At 40.1% G+C, this 22,125-nt stretch overlaps 1 protein-coding gene across 1 annotated transcript in view; it reads left to right on the top strand.

Annotated features, from left to right (window-relative positions):
- GALNTL6 (polypeptide N-acetylgalactosaminyltransferase like 6) overlaps positions 1-1,640 on the top strand; it is a 726,107-nt gene extending 724,467 nt beyond the window's left edge. The window contains exon 12 of the mRNA XM_040965775.1: positions 76-1,640. Coding sequence (XP_040821709.1) covers positions 76-243 — 168 coding nt within the window. The 3' untranslated portion in view covers positions 244-1,640. The remainder of the gene's footprint in view (positions 1-75) is intronic.
- The last annotated feature ends 20,485 nt before the right edge of the window (positions 1,641-22,125 follow it).

The following is a 22,125-nucleotide window of genomic DNA, read 5'->3' on the forward strand; positions in this document are numbered from 1 at the left end:
AATATAAGCAGAAATATTTTTTTTCTTCTGCCTATTCTGTGAACTATGTTAGTCTTTTCTTTGTGATCCCTCCAGGACAAAACATTATTCCATCCAGTGAGCAACAGCTGTGTGGACTGCAACCCTGCAGAGAGGAAGATTTTCATGGCCAGATGTGACCCTTTATCCGAGACTCAGCAGTGGGTTTTCGAACACGTTAATATGACTGTTTTAGAAAAATATAGCTACCACGCCAGCTCCTAGAAGAAGAGAAGGAAGAAAGAGTGTCTACAGATTGCAAACTTGTTTCTAGCCAGTAACTGGGTCGGAGGAGTCAGGAATAACATTTCCTAGATCCAGGGAAGCCTGGCTTAAAGATCCCTACATGCCACGTCAAAGTAGGTTGTCCTGAAGAACTTCCTGCATCTGAAGAACTTGGCTAAGAACCTCACCAGCTGCTTCTGAGAACTCGAGACTAGCAGTTCCCTTGCTGGCCAAGGGCAGATTATTTAGGGACTTTTCAAAACTGCTGAGTTAATAAATCCTAGCATTTCTCAGGTCAAATCCTGCAGTAGTGAGTAGCTATGAATGGATACTATTAACTGGGTGGGAGGGGGGTGGAAATAGAGTGCATGACTGCTCTGACAAGCCAAGGATACCACAGGTTTAGAACTAGCCACACTGGAGGAGTGAGCTGGACTCCATGGTGCCATTCTCTGACTTAATGGGTTAAGCAGGTTTAACCCTTAAAAGTGCTGCAGATGATTTTAGAGTGCTCACACCATTCTGTTTCCTTTTGTTCTGTTTTTCAACAAGAATGGGATATTTAAGGTAAGACTCAATCCACAAAGCAAACTGGATTTCCACTGCTCCCATGCTTTTGTTGACATTTGCCATTTTCCTTTTAGAGTGGGGTGATTTATTGTTCATAAATGTTCATGCTTCATAAATCAACTGATGTTCTAATTCAGTGCTCTTGTAAGAACCTAGTTAAAAACAGAAATGAAATCTATGCTACCAGGTTACTCCAAAGAAAGATTTCACAGAAGCCACAAAACCATTTAAGATTTAGGAGAGGGATTTCTCTAGGAAATCTCTTTTTACTTTTCTATTATTTTTAGAATTTTAAAATTACAATGTTTGTCCGTCATACTTTTTATTAAAGAAGGAAATGGAGTGACGTTGATGTAATTTGTTTAGGAGACTCTTAAACCTGAATAAATCTACACTCCACATGATGTGTGAGAATGGCTTGGTTCACTTCACTTCTGTTTCATCAGTGTTGGGAATTTAGACATTGTTTTGTTTGTCTCTGGTTTTGTTAGGTTGATTTTTTTTTTTACTATAGTGTTGATATTATTGATGTTTTATTTGGAAGCCCACGAATAAAGTGCTTCTGACGCAATTTTCTATTAATGGAGCAATATTTCAGGGTTGAAGAAAGGAATGATTTGAAAACTGAATAGAATATGGCACCCTTAAAAGAACTTTGCACTTTTCAATAGTAATGGGTTGGAGGAACAATACTCAGGCACCAAAATGGGTCTCTACAGGCAAGAATCACGCTCACAACACTGTTCTCAAGCTTTTTTTCAGGTATAAATATGTTTTTACTTTGCTTTTTTTTAAAATTGCTTTTCCTATTAATAAAATTTTATATATTATCTTTGATATAGAGCATTTAATTATAGAGCTGGGAAGACCCTTTAAAACAAATCATGTCGGTTTTTCAGGTCAGTAACAGAAGCCCACGGGACCAAACTCCTGGCATGGTTAATGGCTCCTCTGACTGCCCATTCTGAGTCCTCCTCCTGTCCTGTGTGTCCCCAGGCTGTTATCCAAAGTGGCTCCAGTTATTACTGATTTATCTTGAAATTTCATTTCCTTGATGACAATGCCATGCTTCTTCAAGACTTCCCACAAATGTAGCACTCACGTGCAAACCACAATATATAAAGCCTCTTCTTGCAAATGTTCATGGTTGTGTTCTCTCCTTAAGATCTGATCAAAATGTCTGATTAAACAGCCCAGCTAACAGTTGGAGGAGAGTTATTTTATTATCTTTGCAGATTTTTTAACCATTCTTCTGAAGGCCTATTGTTTTTTAAAAAAAATTGCTGTCCTTGAGACATTTTACATAGGTCAAGAGATCTTGAAGCATTCAAGGTGCGTCATAAAGAAAATCAATAGTGAGAAATTAACCTGTGCACTGAACAATTCCAGAGAGTGAATGAAGATCTATCACAAGTATTCAGAGAGCAAGCTGGCTGCAAAATTAGATGTGTCTATAAAAACTTGCATTATGTCATCAATCAATCTACTGCTGTTTAGTCCCATCAGAGACAATCTGTGGGTCCTACATCCTGGAAAGCCCAGCTCTGCAGTAGTTTCATCGCATGCTACAACTATGGGAAGCTAGCAAAATGTGTTTGGTTCTGACCTTTGGAAAAGCCTGAACATTAGATACTCTCAGTTGGGACACACATAGATCAATCAGCATTCGCATACAGATCTCTGAGTTAAAGGATGTAATATAAGAAATTAAAATTTTAAAATTAGTTCAGGGAAACTTGTCACATCAAAGAAAGCAATTTAAGGGATCACCTCTAGTGTCACTGAAGATGGAGACTACTTATTTGAAATGCAACTACTAGTAATCTGAACAGCATAAAACTGCATCTGTGTTCACAATTTCATTTGGTAAAGTCCTTAGAACATTCCTTTTCCATAAAAATAACATGATTTAACAGTTGAACCACAGCATACTGTCCTACCCTTTAATCAGTATAAAAGAACAAATATCTTAAGTTAATTTGGCCATGGAAATCACAACATTTCCATAATAATAAAAAAAAACCTTTGCCAGAAGTTAGAAAATACTTTCAAAAATTTTTATGTATTTACAAAGGAAAAATGGTGGTGTATAAAACAATTATGAACCAATTTGGAATTTATACTACTTCTAAGGCTTCAGTAACACCATAATCAAAAGTAGCGGCAATGTGATGATCTTCAATTCTACTGTCATTTAGTTAAAAATATTAATATTAATATCACATGACTGTTTTTTTACCATATTGGGTTTTTTATATAAAGATTTATTTATTTATTTTTATTGGAAAGGCAGATAGACAGAGAGAAGGAGAGACAGAGAGGAAAATCTTCCATCTGCTAGTCCATTCTCCAAGAGGCCACAACAGCTGGAGCTGAGCTAATCCAAAGCCAGAAGCCAGGAGCCAGGAACTTCCTCCAGTCTCCTACACGGGTGCAGGGTTCCAAGGCTTTGGGGCCATCCTCAACTGCTTTCGCAGACCACAAGCAGCAAGCTGGATGGGAAGTGGAGCAGCGAGGATACGAAAAGGCGTTCATACAGGCACTTTCTCTCTGTCTCTCCTTCTTTCTGTAAATCTGACTTTCCAATAAAAGTAAATAAATCTTAAAAAGAAAGAACTTAGAATCCTCCTCATAATGTGACTCATGTAAACACTGGCATATTCCTAGGAGTCTATTCCTTGAAATCTCTTTAGCCTTCTTATCCTAGCAGGCATAAAAGGCTATAATGTGCTTACAGCAGCAGGTGTTGGAGATGGAAACAAGACATTTTATATAAATCATTAGAAGGAACACCTCAAAAGGAAAATCTTATAAGTGATTCCCTGTGATTTGGGGAGTAAATATAAATGATGAGAGGTAAACCATTTCTCTGGACATGGGGTGCACAGAACCCTCTCCAACATTTCATTGGCAAGTTCTGCCCCTGCCGTCATTACTCTCAGATGACACCACAAACTGTAATTACTCTCCTGTGTGAAACTGTGGCTGAGGACACTGAAGCGTGACAAGTGGCCAGTCCTTCTCATGCTGTCAGCATTGGAAGATTGGTCTTTGATTTATGTCTATGTGTGCAGAACTGGGAGCTATTTGCAACTCTATCTGGTAGACCTGACATTGGCCCAAAGCATTTATTTGCAGTCACTCATCTCTACGCTTGGGACTGATGTGTCTGGTCCTGTACCCTCTCAGCACACAACAGCTCAAGCACATGTTTGATACTTGACTTCAGAGAAATATTCCTTCTGTCCCTACTGCCTGAAGTTGCCTCCTTCAGCTCACTGCCAGGCAGTTTCCTGGGGTTTCCGCAGTGCCCTACACATCTGCTCAGACGCCCCATGTCTGCTCAGTCTTTACAGAGTGGTACCGCTGACCTCCGCATGAAAAGGCTGTTATACTTGGGAATCTTACTGTGAATGATTACATTCTGACATGACTCACATAGGCACACAGTGACAGTGTTCATGCTAAGTTGTGTAGGTTAGGGCTTACCAGGTTCCATTGATCTGTTGCCCTGTGTCGTTACTACTACGGCCACCCCTTACCTTAAAAGTGTCCCAGTTCAGCTAGCATAATATATTGTTTTCCTATTTATTAACCACATGCTTGCTCATTTTATAATTCCTCTTGAGAAAGCTAAAACATCTTTTGCTTATTAAGGCCTAGAGTCGAAAAGAAATCACCCAGCATCATCCCTGCCCTTCAAACAGCACTAGATGAAAAAAACTATAGTGCTTGTGACTCTCTGCTCCTTCCATGCAGTTCTTTACAACTTGCCTAATGGAAGCTCTATGAAAAGTTCTAATATATTGGCCAGTGCAATGGCATAGCAATCAATCCTCTGCCTGCGGCAACAACATCTTTTATGGGTATTGGTGCCAAGTTGTAGCTGTTCCATCTCTAATCCAGACCCTGCTTATTGCTTCGGAAGGTAGCAGATGGTGGCTCAAGTCCTTGGGCTCCTAGAGTTACATGAGACACCCAGAAGAAGTTACCAGTTCCTGGCTTTGGATCAGTTCAGCTGTGGCCATTGCAACGATTCAGGGAGTGAAGCAATAGATGAAACATCTTTCGCTGTCTCTCCCTCTCTCTCTCCTTCTCTCTCTTTTTCTGTGTAGGTCTGACTTTCAAGTTAAATAAATAAACCTTTTTTAAAAAAGAGCTCCTACATGCAGCTAAAACATTTTGCTACATAAAGATAACTGTCATTTAAAATGTTCATTATTTAAAATATTTATTTGGAATTAACTAAGTCATCTTATATTTTCCCAAAGCAAAAACCAATCCCAATATGGACTATCACTCATATTATTATTTTTTAAAGTGATTATCAGATAGACGATACAAAAACACATATACATGTATTTTATTTGCATCATTGCTTTTGCTTTTAAAGTAATATTCTATTTATTATCTCACTCTTCTCCCATAACTATGTTTGTTATAGATAATACTACTGTCTTTATAAAGAAACGAACTAACCCGGAGTCAGTGGTTGAGTTCATAGAGCAGGTGAACAGGACATGCCGAGAATAGGCCTACTCCCCCTGAGATCTCTGTTCCTCCATGTGCCATGACACATCATACTGCACTCTAGGGTTATTCATCAACAGCAAAACCAACTCAGATATCCTGAGTTACTCTTCCTTGCAACTTAGGTTTTTCGCTCCTGAATTATGCCTCATTTCTGTCTTTACATGTGTTTTTGGTCAGTGACCCACAATCTTACTAAAATAAAGGCACGAAACTGAATCCAGGGTTAGCCCCTCTTCACAAGACTTCCAAGGAACTTTTAAGAAAAGACGTTATTAAGTAAAGACTTGGAGGCCCCTCACCTCCTAATCATAGTGGGGCTTAGGATTTCACATGCATATTTTGGGGAGAACACAAACATTTACAGCATAGCACCAGGTCTTACCCCAACACTACTAAATCAGCATATCTGGGTAAGGCTGTGGATACAGAGTGTACTTCACTCAAAGAGATAAGGGACTGGCATTGTGGTGTAGGAGAACAAGCCATTACCTGTAATATCAGTATCACATATGGGTGATGGTTCTAGTTCCAGCTGCTACATTTCTGAACCAGCTCCCTGCTAACACACCTGGGACAGTGGTGGAAGATTATCCAGCTCCTGCTACCAATGTGGGTGACCTGGAGGGAGTTCCAGGATTCTGGTTTCTGTGTGGCCCGGCCCCAGCTGTTTGGGATCATTTGGGGAGTGAACCAGCCGATGCAGCATCTCTGTATTTCCCTTCCTCTCTTTCTACAACTCTGCCTTTCAAACAAATTAGCCTTTTTAAAAACATAAAGACAAAACAAATGGCCTCAGCACTTAATTTCTTACAGTTATAAAGTCAAGCGAATTTCATGACAGCGATGCTTTCCTCACATATAATAGACTACAGATACCAGGAAAATACCAGAGTTGGCCACAATCCATATCTAAACTTGAGAGAAACACATCTAAGTGCATTTTATTCTGAAAACTCCCTAGCTTTCACAGGCCAGTAGTTATCAAACTTCTCACACCTGGAAGAATAATTAAACACATTATTTGGTCACATTTCTTTGATTTTCTGACTCATTTATTCTGGAATAGGGAAACTGCTTATATTTCCAACAAGTTTATAAATGATGTCAATGTTAAAGATCTGGGATTAACACTTCCTAAAAAGTTATTTCATTCATTTTTCTTGAAAGTAAGATAGAGATATTTCATCCATTGGTTTGCTTTCAAATTCCTGCAACACCTGGGGCTAGACCAGGATTAAAGTCATACAGGATCCCAGAATGCCATCCCATGTGTTTGGCAGAGACACAAACACTTGAACCATCATCTACTTTCTTCCAGGATGTATTAACAGGAAGTGAAGGAGGTCGGATTCAATCCAGCCCTCTGGTATGGAATACGGGTGTACCCAGCTGGGCGGTTAATCTGTCGTGTTAGGATGTCTACCCCTGGGAGCCACACTTCGGAAGGCATTGTTTTAGTCTAGTAGTCTCATCATTTTGAATATACCTATTTTTGAAGGTTTATTTGCTTGAAAGGCAGAGTTACACAGAGAGAGACAGAAAAGTGACAAAGAGCAAGAGAAAGAAAGAGAGAGATTTTCCATCCACTGGTTCAGTCCTTAAATGGACTCAATTTGGCCAGACCAAAGCTAGAAGTCAAATGCATTTTCCAGAACTGCCATTTGGATGACAGGGGCCAAAACAACTTGGCCATCTTTTTCTTGCTCTGCTGGTTCATTAGCAGAGAGTTTGATGAGAAATGGAGCACCAGGGACAAGAACTGCTGCCCATCTAGGATCCTGGCATCACAGGCCATGGCTCTTAACCCACTATTCCAAAATGCCAGCACAGAAAATACCTTTTTAAAAAAAGATTATTGGGGCCCAGCGTGGTGGCGCAAGTGGTTAAGGTCCTCGCCTTGCACGCCCGGGATCCCATATGGGTGCCGGTTCTATCCCAGCAGCCCCGCTTCCCTTCCAGCTCCCTGCCTGTGGCCCGGGAAAGCAGTTGAGGATGGCCCAAAGTTTTGGGACCCTGCACCCGCGCGGGAGACCCAGAAGAGGCTCCTGGCTTCGGATTGGCATAGTATCGGCCGTTGCACTCACTTAGGGAGTGAATCATCGGACGGAAGATCTTCCTCTCTGTCTCTCCTCTCTGTATATCTGCCTTTCCAATAAAAAAATAATAAAAATAAATCTTTTTTAAAAGATTATTTATTTTAAATGAAAAGACAGCTTTTATAGAGAGAAGGAGATACAGAAAGAAAGATCTTCCATCTGTTGGTTCACAACTCAAATAGTTGCAACAGCCAGAACTGAGTTGATCCGAAACCAGGAGCCATGAGCTTCCTCTGGGTCTCTCACTTAGGTGCAGGGTTCCAAAGCTCTGGGCCCTCTTCTTCTGCTTTTCCAGGCCACAAGCACAGAGCTGATGTAAAGTGGAGCACCGGGACACAAACTAGTACCCATATGAGATGCTGGTGCTTACAGGTAGAGAATTAGCCAATTGCACTGGACCCCAGAAAATATCTTTTTAAGTATGGTTTTGTTAATCCTGAATGTGTCCAAAGGCCATCAATATTGAAATATTGAAATCTCAGCATCCTCAAAATTCAAATAAGCATAACTCAACCCATTAAATAATTATAGTTAGAAGAGCATTCTTCTCATCAAGCTGTTTCAAGCAGGATCATGTAGGTAGAAGAACAAGCATATACAATATTATAGTGTCATAGTTGATATCACTTTAATCACTAACATTCCTCAATGAAATTATAATAAATAAGTCAAAATCCCTACTGTAAGTGCTTGGTATAGGGCATCACATTAATAATTACATTATTATTGTCATTTCCTGAACTCCATAATATTACATAATAGTACTGAAAATCAAAAGAAGGCATAGGTTGGTTAATAATTTAATCCATATTGTTTTTTTAATATATCTGCTTTTCTACTTTAGACAATGCTTTTTCTCAACCTTTTCTCTTTGGGTGGAGGGGATAAGACATGTTCAAATATTTGGACAAGCTCATTCCAACGGCTTGTGTTACTATGACTCAGCCATGGTTCCTCCATCTCCAGAAGTGATGTAAGGAAAGTTAAATATCTTCAAAACAAAACAATAAGTCACCATGTTCAACTCAGTTCAGTAGCTTCATTAGAAATATCTACAGAAGGTGAAGAAAAACTTAGAATTCCTGACAGATTGGAGCTGATTCCCTGGGAATTTTAACTGTCTTTCTATTGAAATAAAAAACTATGATCTTTTATTCAAGTTATTCCTATCTTTTCCCTAGTTTTCAGAAACAAAAGTGATTTTTTTTCTTTTCTGCTTACTTAAACTTTAATCTCGGAAAGTACATAAACTAAATCCTCCTCGGTATTTTTTCTAAATATTTTGTTACTTTTGTGTGCAACTAAGGATACATGAATGAGAATGTACTGGGGGAAAAGACATTTTATTGTACTGATGCTTCATATTCAAATTTCTATCATCCAAAAATTTCTTGTTATGGAATTTGCAGTGTGCTTTGCACCAACAGTTCCAACTACATGTGTTCAGATTTTCTGATTTAGGAAAAAAAAAAAGTGAAGCAGATGTAATAACTCCTTTTAAGGCCGGCATCTAAAGTGTTCATTATAAATAAAAAAATTAATGTCATGATCAGGAGTTTCAATACTTGCTGAAGATAGCAAGACTCATATATATATATAATTTATATATACATTTTATATATAATTTATATATGTATAAATTATATATACATATAAATTTCTTTTTAATTGAGGTCTTATCCAATATTTTCACCCTGCTTAGGAATGGGCTAATGGGTGGGATTGAAAGACAGGGAAAAAAGAAACAGTCCTGCTTTGCTTTTGCTAAGACAATTTCTTCTAAAGTCCTAAAGGAAGCCAGCAGGGAAGTGTCAAAGAGACTGAGATGTCAAAGAAATAATCTCACAAAAGAAATACTGCACTTGAAGGACGAAGTCGCATAGCATTAATGTCTGCCTGCCAGCCAGTGGTGAGGGTCAGGTGACATACATTATCCAGAAGCGCTTTCAGTCGGAAAGCAAGAATTTATAAAGAACAGGAGCTCTGACGTGTATCAAATAACTGTGCACAACGAGTCACTCAAATGTTTAAAATGAAACAATATCAGGAGTAATTCATCTGGATAATAAATGTCTTGGCTCGAAAAAGATGGAGTTGAGGTGGGTTGGGGGAAGGGGAGTTGTTTTGTTTTAATGATGAAGGCAAGACCTAAGGGGAGGAGAGCAGATGACCTACTTTCTTCGTTTCTCAGACATCAGCGGGATTCCAGAGCAGGCCCTGCAAGGTGAGGAAGCGATGCTTTCAAACGCCCTGGAGAAAGGCTGTGGACAAAACAAGCGGTTATTCCGGAGGCAGCTTCCACAGCTGTGAGCGTCGCTGCGTTTGAGCACAGCCACGCACCTCTGTCGGGGTGCCAGGCTCCTTGAGAAATATTTGTTATCCACTCACTCCTTCTTAAATTCTCCTGGGCCTCTCTCAGCCAGGAGCGAATCTCCTGAAGAAAGCTACATCAGAAGAGATGCCTTTGGTGACTTGGGGTCATAAGAGGCTCTTCTGGGGGGTGAAGAGAAACGTCAAGAGCCGCGGAAGTCCTCTCTGCCCTCCACAGCCTGAACAAACATAAACTGTCTTGGGCCTGCAGGTTGGCCCTGCTCTCCGGGAATTCCATACTCTCTCCACACTGGAATCAATAAGCGTTTGTTTAGTACAAGCAAGAGTGAGGCTTCACACTAGATCAGAAAAGATAAACAGCTAGGGAGAAACCAACTGGCTAGTCGTCAAGAAGCACTTGCTGCAGCCCTTCTCTCCCGGATGAAAACGGGCAATTAGTTTATGCCTCTAAACTGTCTCTCAACATTATGATAAGGATGCGATACGGTGATTGCTTTGCAGCTTACAAAGCAAAATGTGAAGGAAACAATGTTAGAGGATCCCTGTCTTCTGGCAGCTTAGCAGCTTGATTGTTAGCAAAGAGTAACCATACACTTTTCTTAGACAAACCAGATAATATTTAAGAATGCAATTACAGTGTAAGCATTTGGCACAACAGTCAAGACGTGGCTTGGGATGCCCATATTTCCACATCACAGTACTTGAAGTGGAGTCCTGGTTCCAACCCTCGCTCCAGCCTCCTGCCAGTGTGTACCCTAGAAAGCAGTAGGCGCTAGCTCAAGCATTCCCATCCCTGCCACCTACATGGGAGACCCGGACTGAGTTCCTGGATGCTGGCTTTGGACTGACTCAGCCTCTGTCTGCTCTGTCCCTTTGTGTGTCTCTCTCTGCTTTTCAAATAAATGCAATTTTTATTAAGAAAAAAAAACAAAATTAAATATTAATGATTATGAAGGAGAAACAGATAAAAACCAAAACAAGGAAAACTAGGGCATGTGGTCATCTTCTTTTTAAGGATGTTGAAGGAAACCTTCGTAGAGAAGATGAAATATTAAAGTAGAATCCACAGAGACACCATTTAGGCATCTACTAAACAGATTTGGTTTTGAGTATTGACCTCCTATTGTAAGTCCTTTGAAATCATGAAGACTATATGGTTTCATGTTGCCATTTTAAATGTGCACATGAAGCTTTGTCCTCAATAATTCTCAGGTGGGCCTGTGGCATGGAGGTTGACTCACTGCTTGGGACACATCCAGTATGACAGTGCCAGGTTCAAGTCCCTGCTTTTCCTATCAGTGTGCACCCTGGAAGCAACAAGAGATGACTCCAGTACTTAGGTCCCTGCCCCCCATGTTGGAGACTCAGATCAAATTCTGGGTTTCTGGCTGCAGCCTGGCTTAGTCCTGGTGGTTGTTCAGTGTATTTGAAGTGAACTCATGGATGAAAATCTCTCTTTCTCTCTCTCCCCCTCATGAATTTTTGAAAAAAAAAAATTTTAATTACAAAATAGAATTGTTTGTGTGCTATTATGACTATAGCCTTTCAGTGCTTGAAAATATCTCTACAACCTCTATTTATCAAGTCCAAGAATCAAACTAACATCATTATAACCAGTTTAATCTAAAGTACATAAATGTAAAACTCACAAAGAAGGTGCTTTAAAAGGAAATACAGGGGCTGGCAATGTAGAAATGGGTTAAGCCACCATCTGTAAGACTAGCATCCCATGTGAGTGCCAATTCAAGTTTTGGCTGTGTGATTGCCCACTCAGTAGCTTTCTAATCTATCTGAAAAAGCAGCAGAAGGTGACCCAAGCATTTGGACTCCTGTTCCCAAGTGAGAGACCTGGATGAAGCTCTTGACTCCAGATTTCAGTCTGGCCCAACTCTAGACTTAGTGGCCATCATGGAATGAACCAGCAGATGAAAGATCTGGCTTGCACTCTTCTCTCTCTCTTTTGCTCCTGCTTTCTCTCTTTCTCTCTAACTTCATTTTTCTAATAAAAACAAACAAAATAAATCACTCCACAGATGGCCACGATGGCCACGATGGCCAGGGCTGGACCAGGCTGAAGCCAGGATCCAGGAGTTCCTTCCCATCTCTTACACAGATGGCAGGGACCCAAACACTTGGGTCACCTTCTGCTGCTTTTTCCAGATCATTAGAAAGGAATTGGATCAGAAGTAGAGCAGCCAGAATACAGCATCTATATGGTGCTACTGGCAGCAGCTTTACCAGCTACTCCACACCACCAACTCATAAAAATAAATCTTTTTTTTTTAAAGGAGGAAATATAGGCCCCAGCATGGTAGCCTAGTGGCTAAAGTCTTCATCTTGCAAGCACCATGATCCCATATGGGAGCCAGTTTTAATCCCAGAAGTCCCACTTCCCATGGGAAAGAAGTAGAGGACAGCCCAAACCCTTGGGAACCTGCACCCGCATGAGAGATTCAGAAAATGCTCCTGACTCCTGGCTTCAGACCTGCAGCTCTGGCTGTTGTGGCCATTTGGGAACTAAATTATCACAAGGAAAATCTTTCTCTCTGTCTCTCCTCTCTGTGTATCTGACTTTCTAATAAAAATTAAAAATAAATCATTTTTTAATAAAGGAAGAAAGATAGTGATCTACTCTTTTTGAAATACAGCTATACTAACTTAATTAAAAAGAGAAAGGAAAGTACAGTTTATAAAATAATTGAATTATTAAATAACTTCCATTATGGAAAATTATTATTCTGAAATTCTCTTTTTATACGTTGCCAACAAAATTGTGTTTCACATAATGATGAGAAGCTTGGAGGAAGGCCATTTTCAAGGACTTCAGCAAGGAAACAAAATAAAGAATGACAATATGCTTTTATTGTTAATTTACTTCCTTGGCTTTGCATTACACCAGGGGTAATTCCTCTATCAAGGGGTGGTAATAATACCTGATAAAATTAACCTGATAAATGTTCCTCATCTTCAGGATGTGTAATGAGCTGTGTTTGTTCACTTTTATTGCATCCTGAGACAAATGAAATTGCTATAAAATGAAGCTATTCTCTACAAGAGTTTGTGCCTGACAAGCCATATTGCAATCTTAGCAAAAATAAGAAGATAATTAACTATTTGGTTTATAAACAGAAAGAACAAAACAAAAAATGAGGGTTGTGTTTACTTAGTGCTAAAGATGTCCATGTCTCATATTAAAGTGCCTGAGTTCAATTCCTGGCTCTGGCTCCTGGATCCAGCGTCCTCTAATGAAGACCCTGCGAGGCAGCACTAATACCTCAAGTACTTGTGTTGCTGTCTATGCGGAGGGGACCTGGATGGAATTCCCAGATCCTGGTTCTGTCCAACCCAATATTAAGCTACTGTGAGTATTTAGAAAGTGAAACAAAGTGAGGATTTGGTCTAGTTCTTTCCAGGTCTGTTTTACTCTCTCTGCCTCTCTCCCTCTCACAAAAATAATAATATTAATAACATGTAAGGCTCCAAAGTGTTATTCAAACAATAGATAGATATATAGAGACAGAAATCAATGAAATAACTCTCTTGATATATAATTACATATATAAAGGATATGTGTATATATATATTCTATACACACATATATATGTGTGTATATATGTACATATGTATATATGTGTGTATATACATACATGCATAGGAGGGGTGGTGAGAATAATACCTCTGTCCTAACACTACTTTCAATATTTCCCTTAACTCAATCTTGAAAATTCAAAGCAAAGAGAAAGAGAAAAAAAAATAGAAGAGTGAACAAGAGAGAATGAGACTAAAAAGGGACAAAGCTAATATAAATGAAAACCCACCTTACAAACCACAAGGACACATTTCACCCAGATGTTTGAATAGTGTGATACACTATCTTTAAAAAAGAAAAGATTTACTTATATTTATAGGAAAAGTAGTCCCACATACAGGAGAGGCAGAAAGATCTTCTACCTTCTGGTTCACTCCCCAAATGGCTGCAGTGGCTGGAGCTGAGTAGATCCAAAGCCAGAAGCCTAGAGCTTCCTTCAGGTCTCCCACATGGTGCAGGGAACCAAGACTTTGGTCCATCTTCCACTGCTTTTCCAGGCCACAAGCAAGAAGCTTGATGAGAAGTGGAATGGACAGGATATAGCACCCATAAAGATGCCATTGCTTGGAGGTAGAGGATTAGCCAGTTAAGCCAACATACTTGCCCCAATACATTGTCTTCTAATTGCAGGTCCAAGAGACAAAATTAAGACTCAAGCAAAATATATTCCATTTGATAGTGGTCAAGGGGGGGAAATGTCTCCAATAAAAGCACAGATCCTTGACTGTTTGGAACCTCTCATGACTTCGGACTACCTTAACTCGCCCATGTGGATTTCCCAGGAAGAAACAGGATACCAACTCCCTCCTTCTCAGCTCATGCTGGTGTCTACCATACTGTAAGTATGTACAACGATGGTATTCACCAGATGTTATCAGTAGTTAGAGAAAGGAATCAGAGAGAAATAAAACAAGAGTCAACACAAGCTAAGAACACAATCTGTGGCATTTCTAGTGATGGACATGGCAAATACCAGCAAGTTATAACGTGTCACTGAAAGGATGTTCATGCTAACGCCTTGCACCTCAGTAAAGATGAAGAGGGATCCATTGTGTGGTATTTTAGGATCCTTTGCTCTTAATGGAATGAGCATGAATTGCGCCAAGGAAGCCTAGGATACCAGAAACAGAGAGAGGAGAAAACAGGGAAATCGTCTAAGTATGTTTATCCAGGAACCTCACATTTATCCATAGGTAAGCTGTGATTTCAAAGACTTTCAGGGTAGTGACATTGATTTCTAAAACTATTTATGCAACAAGCAAAGCCTGAACCAGTCTAAGGCAAGCATGAGGCTATAACACAATGGTAAAAGGCTTCCAAGTAATAGGAGACTTGCTGACTGCTCTCAACCTATCAACTTCACATCCGTTTGCCTATTCTTCTGCATTATGTAAATAAGCAAAAGCAATGGGTTTCCTGATGCTGACTGTTTTGATCTGCTGTGAATTAATAATTTCTGACTTCTTCAAGGCACATGTCATTTGACTATGTGCATTCCAAATCCCCACAAAAAGAGCAAGATTCACTATGCAAATAGAAAAGCCAAGATTTGGTTTTGTTCCCAATTCCTAAGGTCACAACTCCAATTTTATAGAAATTAAGCTTTGTGTTCCCAGAATGCTAACTCAGTAGGTAAATTCTCACCTTGCACATGCTGGATCCCATATGGGTGCCAGTTTGCTTCAGGAAACTCCACTTCACAACCGGCTCCCTGCCTATATCCTGGAAAAGCCGTAGAGGATGGCCCAAGCCTTGGAAGACCTGGAAGAAGCTCCTGGCGCCCAGCTTTGGATCAGCTCAGGCTCGGCCACTGCAGCTACTTGGGGAGCGAACCAGCAGACTGAAGATCTTTCTCTCTGTATCTCCTTCTCTGTATCTCTTTCTCTGTAAATTTGCCTTTCCAATAATAAATAAATATTTTAAAGAATAAGTGTTGGGCCCGGCGTGGTGGCGCAAGCGGTTAAGGTCCTCGCCTTGCACGCCCAGGATCCCATATGGGTGCTGGTTCTAATCCCTGCAGCCCCGCTTCCCTTCCAGCTCCCTGCTTATGGCCCGGGAAAGCAGCAGAGGACGGCCCAAGGCTTTGGGACCCTGCACCCGCGTGGGAGACCTGGAAGAGGCTCCTGGCTTAGGATCGGCATAGCATCAACCGTTGCGCTCACTTGGGGAGTGAATCATCAGACGGAAGATCTTCCTCTCTGTCTCTCCTCTCTGTATATCCGCCTTTCCAATGAGAAAATAATAAAAATAAATCTTTAAAAAAAAAAAAAAGAATAAGTGTTGTTCCCAATTAATGCATTAACTACTTAGGAGGTTCAGCTCACTCCTGACTCCTGGCTTTAGGTTGGCCCACAGCCCTAACCTTTGTGGCCATTTGGAGTGAATCAAAGGATGTAAGACTTCTCTCTTTTTCTGCCTCTTCATGTAACTCTGACCCAAATAAATAAATATTTTTGTTTTAATTAAAAGCTGTTATAGTGGCTCAACAAGCTAATCTTCCGCCTGTAATAATCGATATCCAATACGGGTGCTGGTTTGTGTCCTGGCTGCTCTACTTCCAATCTAGCTTCCTGCTCGTGGACTAGGGAAACAATTTAGAATGGTTCAAGTCCTTGGGCTCCTGCACTCATGTCTGAGATCAGGAAGAAGCTCCTGGCTACTGGCCTTGGATCATTCCAGCTCCAGTTGTTGTGGCGAACTGGGGAGTGAACCAGCAAATGGAAGATCTCTCTCTCTCTCTCTCTCACTCCTTCTCTTTGTAAATCTGCCTTTTAAATAAACATAAATGCCAGAGCAGTTGTTTTCAATGGTAGCTGAAAATCGTTTGGTGCTAAAGTTCTCTTTGGATGTGGAGTTCTTAGTGCATTTATTTAAAGAAAAAAAAAAAAAGAAGAAGAAATTAACATGTAGGCCAGTGCCATGGCATAGTAAGCAAAGCCTCCTCCTGCAACACCACTTTTCTGTATTTCCATGTCCTGGCTTCTATACTTCCAATATTGTCCCCTGATTATAGCCTAGGAAAGCAACAGAGGATGGCTCAAGTCTTGCAATCCTGCACCTATGTGGGAGACCTAGAGGAAGCTCCTGGCTTCTGATTTCAGATTGGCTCAGCTCTAGTCATTGTGGTCACTTGGGAAGTAAACTGACAGATGGAAGATCTCTCTGTAACTCTGCTTTTCAACTAAAAATAAAATAAATCCTTTTGAAACATAATTTTGGTCTAGCACGTTGGCTCAGTGGGTAAAATCCTTGCAAGTACTGGGATCCCATATGGGCGCCAGTTTGTGTCCTGGATATTCCACTTCCCATCCAGCTCCCTGCTTATGGCCTCCTGGGAGAGCAGTAAAGGATGGAGAGCCCAAGTCCATGGGATCCTGCACTTGCATTGGAGACCTGGAAGAAGCTCCTGGATCTTGGATTCAGACTGACTCAGCTCTAGCTCTTGTGGTCATTTGGGGAATTAATCGTAGATGGAAGATCTTTTCTCTGTCTCTCCTTCTCTCTGTAGATCTGCCTTTCCAATAATAAAAATAAGTATTTTTTTAAAAAAGAATCTAATATAGAGAAATGATACATACTTCCCCTTGCTTTGAGGATTAGGACAAGAATAATCACTGGCAGTATTTGAGCAAAGCAGCACTGTCTATTCACTATTAAAATATGACTGGCAATCTAATAATTCTAGAAGATACTGATTCTTTATTCATCAGCTGTTGAGTAACTAAGTGATAACACTAATCAGATACACCGAGGGGAAAAAATGGAAAAACTTTCACGTACAAAACAATTTATATAATCATATTCACTGATAAGCTATTCAAATACTCTGTAAACCTTGCCAGAGGGCTGATAATCTGTTTACTGAATCATAAAACTACAGCCAGATATAATGCTTAAAGAGGAAAGCCATTCTTCACAGTAATCTTACTCTCATTTACTGCTTTGTTTAACTGTCCTTTAAAAACAATGCATTTATTTGTGAGGCATGAGACAAAAAGAGACAGAGATCTTCAATACACTAATTCACTCATCCAGTGTTCACAACAGCAAGGACTCAGCCAGGTCAAAGTCAGGAGCTTAAAACTCAACTCAAATCTGGGGCCCAGCGCGGTGGCGCAAATGGTTAAGGTCCTCGCCTAGCATGCCCGGGATCCCATATGGGCACCAGTTCTAATCCCAGCAGCCCTGCTTCCCTTCCAGCTCCCTGCTTGTGGCCTGGGAAAGCAGTCGAGGACGGCCCAAAGTTTTGGGACCCTGCACCCTTGTGGGAGACCTGGAAGAGGCTCCTGGCTTCGGATTGGCATAGCATCGGCTGTTGCGCTCACTTGGGGAGTGAAACATCGGATGGAAGATCTTCCTCTCTGTCTCTCCTCTCTGTATATCTGCCTTTCCAATGAGAAAAAATAATAAAAATAAATCTTTAAAAAAAACTCAATCTGAGTTTACACGGATGGAACAAACTAAAATGCTCTGAACGTGTTGCCTTCCAGGGAGTGCCTTAGGAGGAAGCAGAACTCAAATCCAGGTGCCTAACACAGTACCACAACACCAAGCATCTGTGCCTTTTACTGTTTTTAATAGAAGACTGGAAATTATATAAAGAGTAATATCAAAAGAAAACAACAACAATCCTGGTACTCTTTAAGTCATTAACTTTCATAAAATAAAACTAATTATCTCCATTGCAGGAAGAAAACAAGAAATATACATCCTTTGGAGCAGAGAAACCTATTCTTCTTCCTTTTACTAAATATTCCCTTCTAGCATAATCAGCAGATAAAAGAACAATTTTACTCTTAAATTTCTTACTGAGGATTATGGCAAAGACAGCAGTTCTCAACTCTGTGTTGGGTCTACCCATATATTTTGAACAATGATTAGGTGTGCCATACCTACTTTTTAAATAGCATGTGATGCTTCAAAATTTGACGTTTTATTTTGTCAAAAGGAATTTTACACCTTTCTTAAAATAGTATACGACTTCAAATGACATGAGAAGTTGTTATAAATATGGATAATCCTGAGATTATAACCCTGATTTTGACTACAGGAAAATATTAGGCTTGTGAAAACCGTATGTCTAGGTCTATTCTACGTTGGCATACAAAATGACCTAGGCCAGGTAACTTCTTTGAAGATTCATTCATTTAAAAGACAAAGTGACAGAGAGAAAGAGAGAGAGAGAGAGAGATTCCAGTACATGAACCTTTGGGAGACAATCTATTTGGAAATGAAAGCACCACCCATTGTTGGCAAAAGCCTGCGAACATATGCTTCAGGGAATTTGAGGTGTGCTTAGCCACCTGCCTCTCCCTCCTTTTCCTGAGTATCCCTTAGCTCTAACTGTGGAGCAGAGACACAGAGCTAAGGATCAGTGTTTTCAGTCCCAGGGAAAGTCCTGAGAAAGCAGCTTGTAGCCCAAGCAAAATACAAGACATTCATTTCCTTCTAGTATGGTGGTAAAAACAAACATTTTGAGAAAGTTGAACTCAAAGTCTTAATTATCAACTATTAGTTAATTAGGAAGCAATTCAGCTAGCAACACTAAGCAGGCTTCCATTTTTCGTTCACTGGCATCAGATGTCTCCTAAAAAAGATGAATGAAATGGTTCACTGATATTATTCAATCTGGGAGGAAATGTGACAGCTGTACCAGCCATTGGAAAGGAAAACTATTATTCCAATTGCCAGTGTTAACCAATCCAGTAAGTAAATACTCTAGGCCTAATCTTTATAGGCAGTTAAATTCTGCAGTGTTTGATTTATACTCCTGTGTGCCTCTGTTAAAGCAAAACAAAGGACACTCTCAAAACAAGGCAGCCACAATGAGCCCAGACTCTAGAGGCGACTGGAAGTGCAGGATCACAGACACTATTATGAAAGACTGATGATTATGAAGAGAAGAATAAGCTGCTGCAGACACATTTAGAACATTATATGATCAATTTTAAGATAAGAGAAGTTGTCTGAAATTAAATAAATAATTATAAATTGTAATCATTTAGGATTCACAAACTAAGACAAAGAGGCTACAAAAAATATAAACTTCATCCAAACATTGCATCAAAGCTTTGCAATTAAGTCTGTCATCAGGGGCAAGCCTTATTTAAAGTAAATTTTTTCCAAGAAGATATTAATCCCAACAATTGTATCGTTTGCCGAGTTAGAACTCAGACCTTCTATAAACACACACACACACACACACACACACCCTCTTTCTTCAATCAACTGCACAATCCTTACCAGAAACAGGAAAGCTCTATATGCTAATTATTTTTCCAATTGGACTAAAGCTGAAGGAAGTTAAAGGGAGAAGACAAATATGATTCAGAAGCTAATGGGACTGACATGTGGAAAAAAAACAATTCATGATTCTAAAATTCCCCTAGCTGCTGGGTAGCAGCTAAGAGGAGACATGATTGTCGTTCGAAAGCACGGAGTAAGCAGTCATTCCTGAGCTGAACGGAAGGAATAAATCGTGAGGCATAATTAAATAAATTAAATAATTCTATTAATAATGTGAAGGACAGACACGATTTCATTAAGTATCTGTTTTGACAAGAGCTGCCAGACAGTGAATCAGCTTCCCAGGAATGACTGAGAGATTCCGTAGGCTCAGAGGTTCGGCTTCACCAGGAGCTGCTGAATTTGCATTGCTTCCTGCCCTGCAAAATGGAAAAGACCATCCTAAAAGAGTTAAGACAATATTTTGGGGGAACAATTATTGTCTCAACTTTCTCCCAAAAATGGAAGAATCTCTGGTGGGAATCAATTCAGCAAGCTCATTTTAGAGGCCACACAGAAGCAAGCAAATTGCATGGGAAACGGGCAACACCCTAGCAAGTAGAGAAGTGGTAGGAAACACCTTTCTGCCTAGGTTCTTCAGAAAAATCACTCCAGGACAATCACTAGCAATCAACTTCCATGAGAATTCTACATATCCTAGCTAACACTGTGAGTAAATCTTCAGCACACCGTTCACGAAGAACACCTGTCTCTGGATGCTCAGGAACATGTAAAGATCAGCAAACGAGTATGACCCACTGTCATTTCCTGATTCACTGTAAAATCAGTTCTTAGTTAGAAGCCAAACTGTATTAGATGCTATGTATAAGGCCATCAGTAAACCATGATGGTCAGAAAACAGATCATTGGTAAAACCATAATCTATTTGCATGTGTAAATCCTTATATTATGCCATTCTCCCTTCCAGAAGTAATTGATAGTACATAGATGCTTCTCCCAGGAGCTCACTCAGGATCAGTTCAGTGGATAGAAAGGCTCTAGGCTCCACTGCTTAATACCAGGCTCAAGCCTCAGGACACCAAATCAAGTTGAAAACATTTCTTCCTCATTAAAATAGTTGTAGAGAAACCCAGTGAAGCAATGTCTGTTTTCTTAGCTGTAAAATGTCTTAGAATTTCCTGCTCAGCAAAATAGTCTAGCAGCTAAAGTCCTCACCTTGCATGCATCAGGATCCCATATGGGCTCCAGTTCTAATTCTGGCAGCCCCACTTCCCATCCAGCTCCCTGCTTATGGCCTGGGCCCAAAACCTTGGGACCCTGCACCCATGTGGGAGACTTGGAAGAGGCTCCTGGCTTGGGATTGGCTCAATCCAAAACATTGCGGCTGCTTGGGGAGTGAATCAACGGATAGAAGATATTCTCTGTCTCTCCTCCACTCTGTATATCTAACTTTGCAATAAAAATAAATCTTTTTTAAAAAGTCTTAGAATGTCATGAGAATGAAATCAAATAAATACTAGAACTACATAATTCAGAATCTAACACACAATAAATATTCCAAATTTCAAATCATTATTGTTACCAAAATGGGTTCATAGGTAAGGGAAAAAGTTTTGGGGTAAGAAGGTACAGTCAAATATTGGTCCCCTTGAATACAAACAAATAATGAATCATGGTAGCAATAAATACACTAAGTATCCTGTTATCATTGCAATTATGCATTTTAAATCCAATTAATAAATACACATGCACTCACTCTTCAAATGACTTAAAGTCTGCATCCACAAAGGCCATCTGGTGGTCAGAGCCATGGGGACTGGCCTGGGGCTGGAGTGAGCCCAAACCCAGGACTGTGGGAGCTCTGGAGTGGACCTGGACACTTAGTCTCCCAGGCTGACATGAAGCCTGGGACAATGAGCCTAGAGGCTCATCTCACAGGTGCCAGAATAGAGCCAAGATCTGTGGGGATCTCCTAGTGCTGGCATTTTCTGGGGTGACCTCAGTATCAGGGTCGGAGAGACTGTGCGGTCTACATTTACCTCTCCTTCCACTACAGTGTATCTCTCTACATGCTGCACTGAGTTGGGTTAAAAGCGAGGTGACTCAAGAAATGTAAAATGCCCTATTTTTCTCAATGTATCGTTTCTTATTTTGTGCTGTATCCAAGTGCTGTAATCTCTCACCTAATTTTCTGAGCTAGTGTGAAGATATTTTCATGGATGCACAGTTGCTGAAGTTGATATTTCTCTGACTGAACAAATGTTGCAAAGTCCAATTTCTGTCATTTTGCTGATATCTAATTAAAAAAAAAAAGAATCTTAGCATTTCTGTATATAAATGGTTTCTGGGGAAAATTTCTCTGTAGAAAAATTCACTTGTCTGATGGTTTACCAGGATTCTAGCTTGTCTCACAAATCACTACCCCTTTTTCAATTATATTTATTTAGCAAAGCCAAACTAGGTTGAGCAAGGAAGTCAGGAAAAATCACAGAACATCATCTTCAAGGGTCAGACTGC

Source organism: Ochotona curzoniae, unplaced genomic scaffold (assembly GCF_017591425.1).
Source record: "Ochotona curzoniae isolate NIBS_2020 unplaced genomic scaffold, NIBS_Ocur_1.0 scaffold_4505, whole genome shotgun sequence".
Lineage (NCBI taxonomy): Eukaryota > Metazoa > Chordata > Mammalia > Lagomorpha > Ochotonidae > Ochotona > Ochotona curzoniae.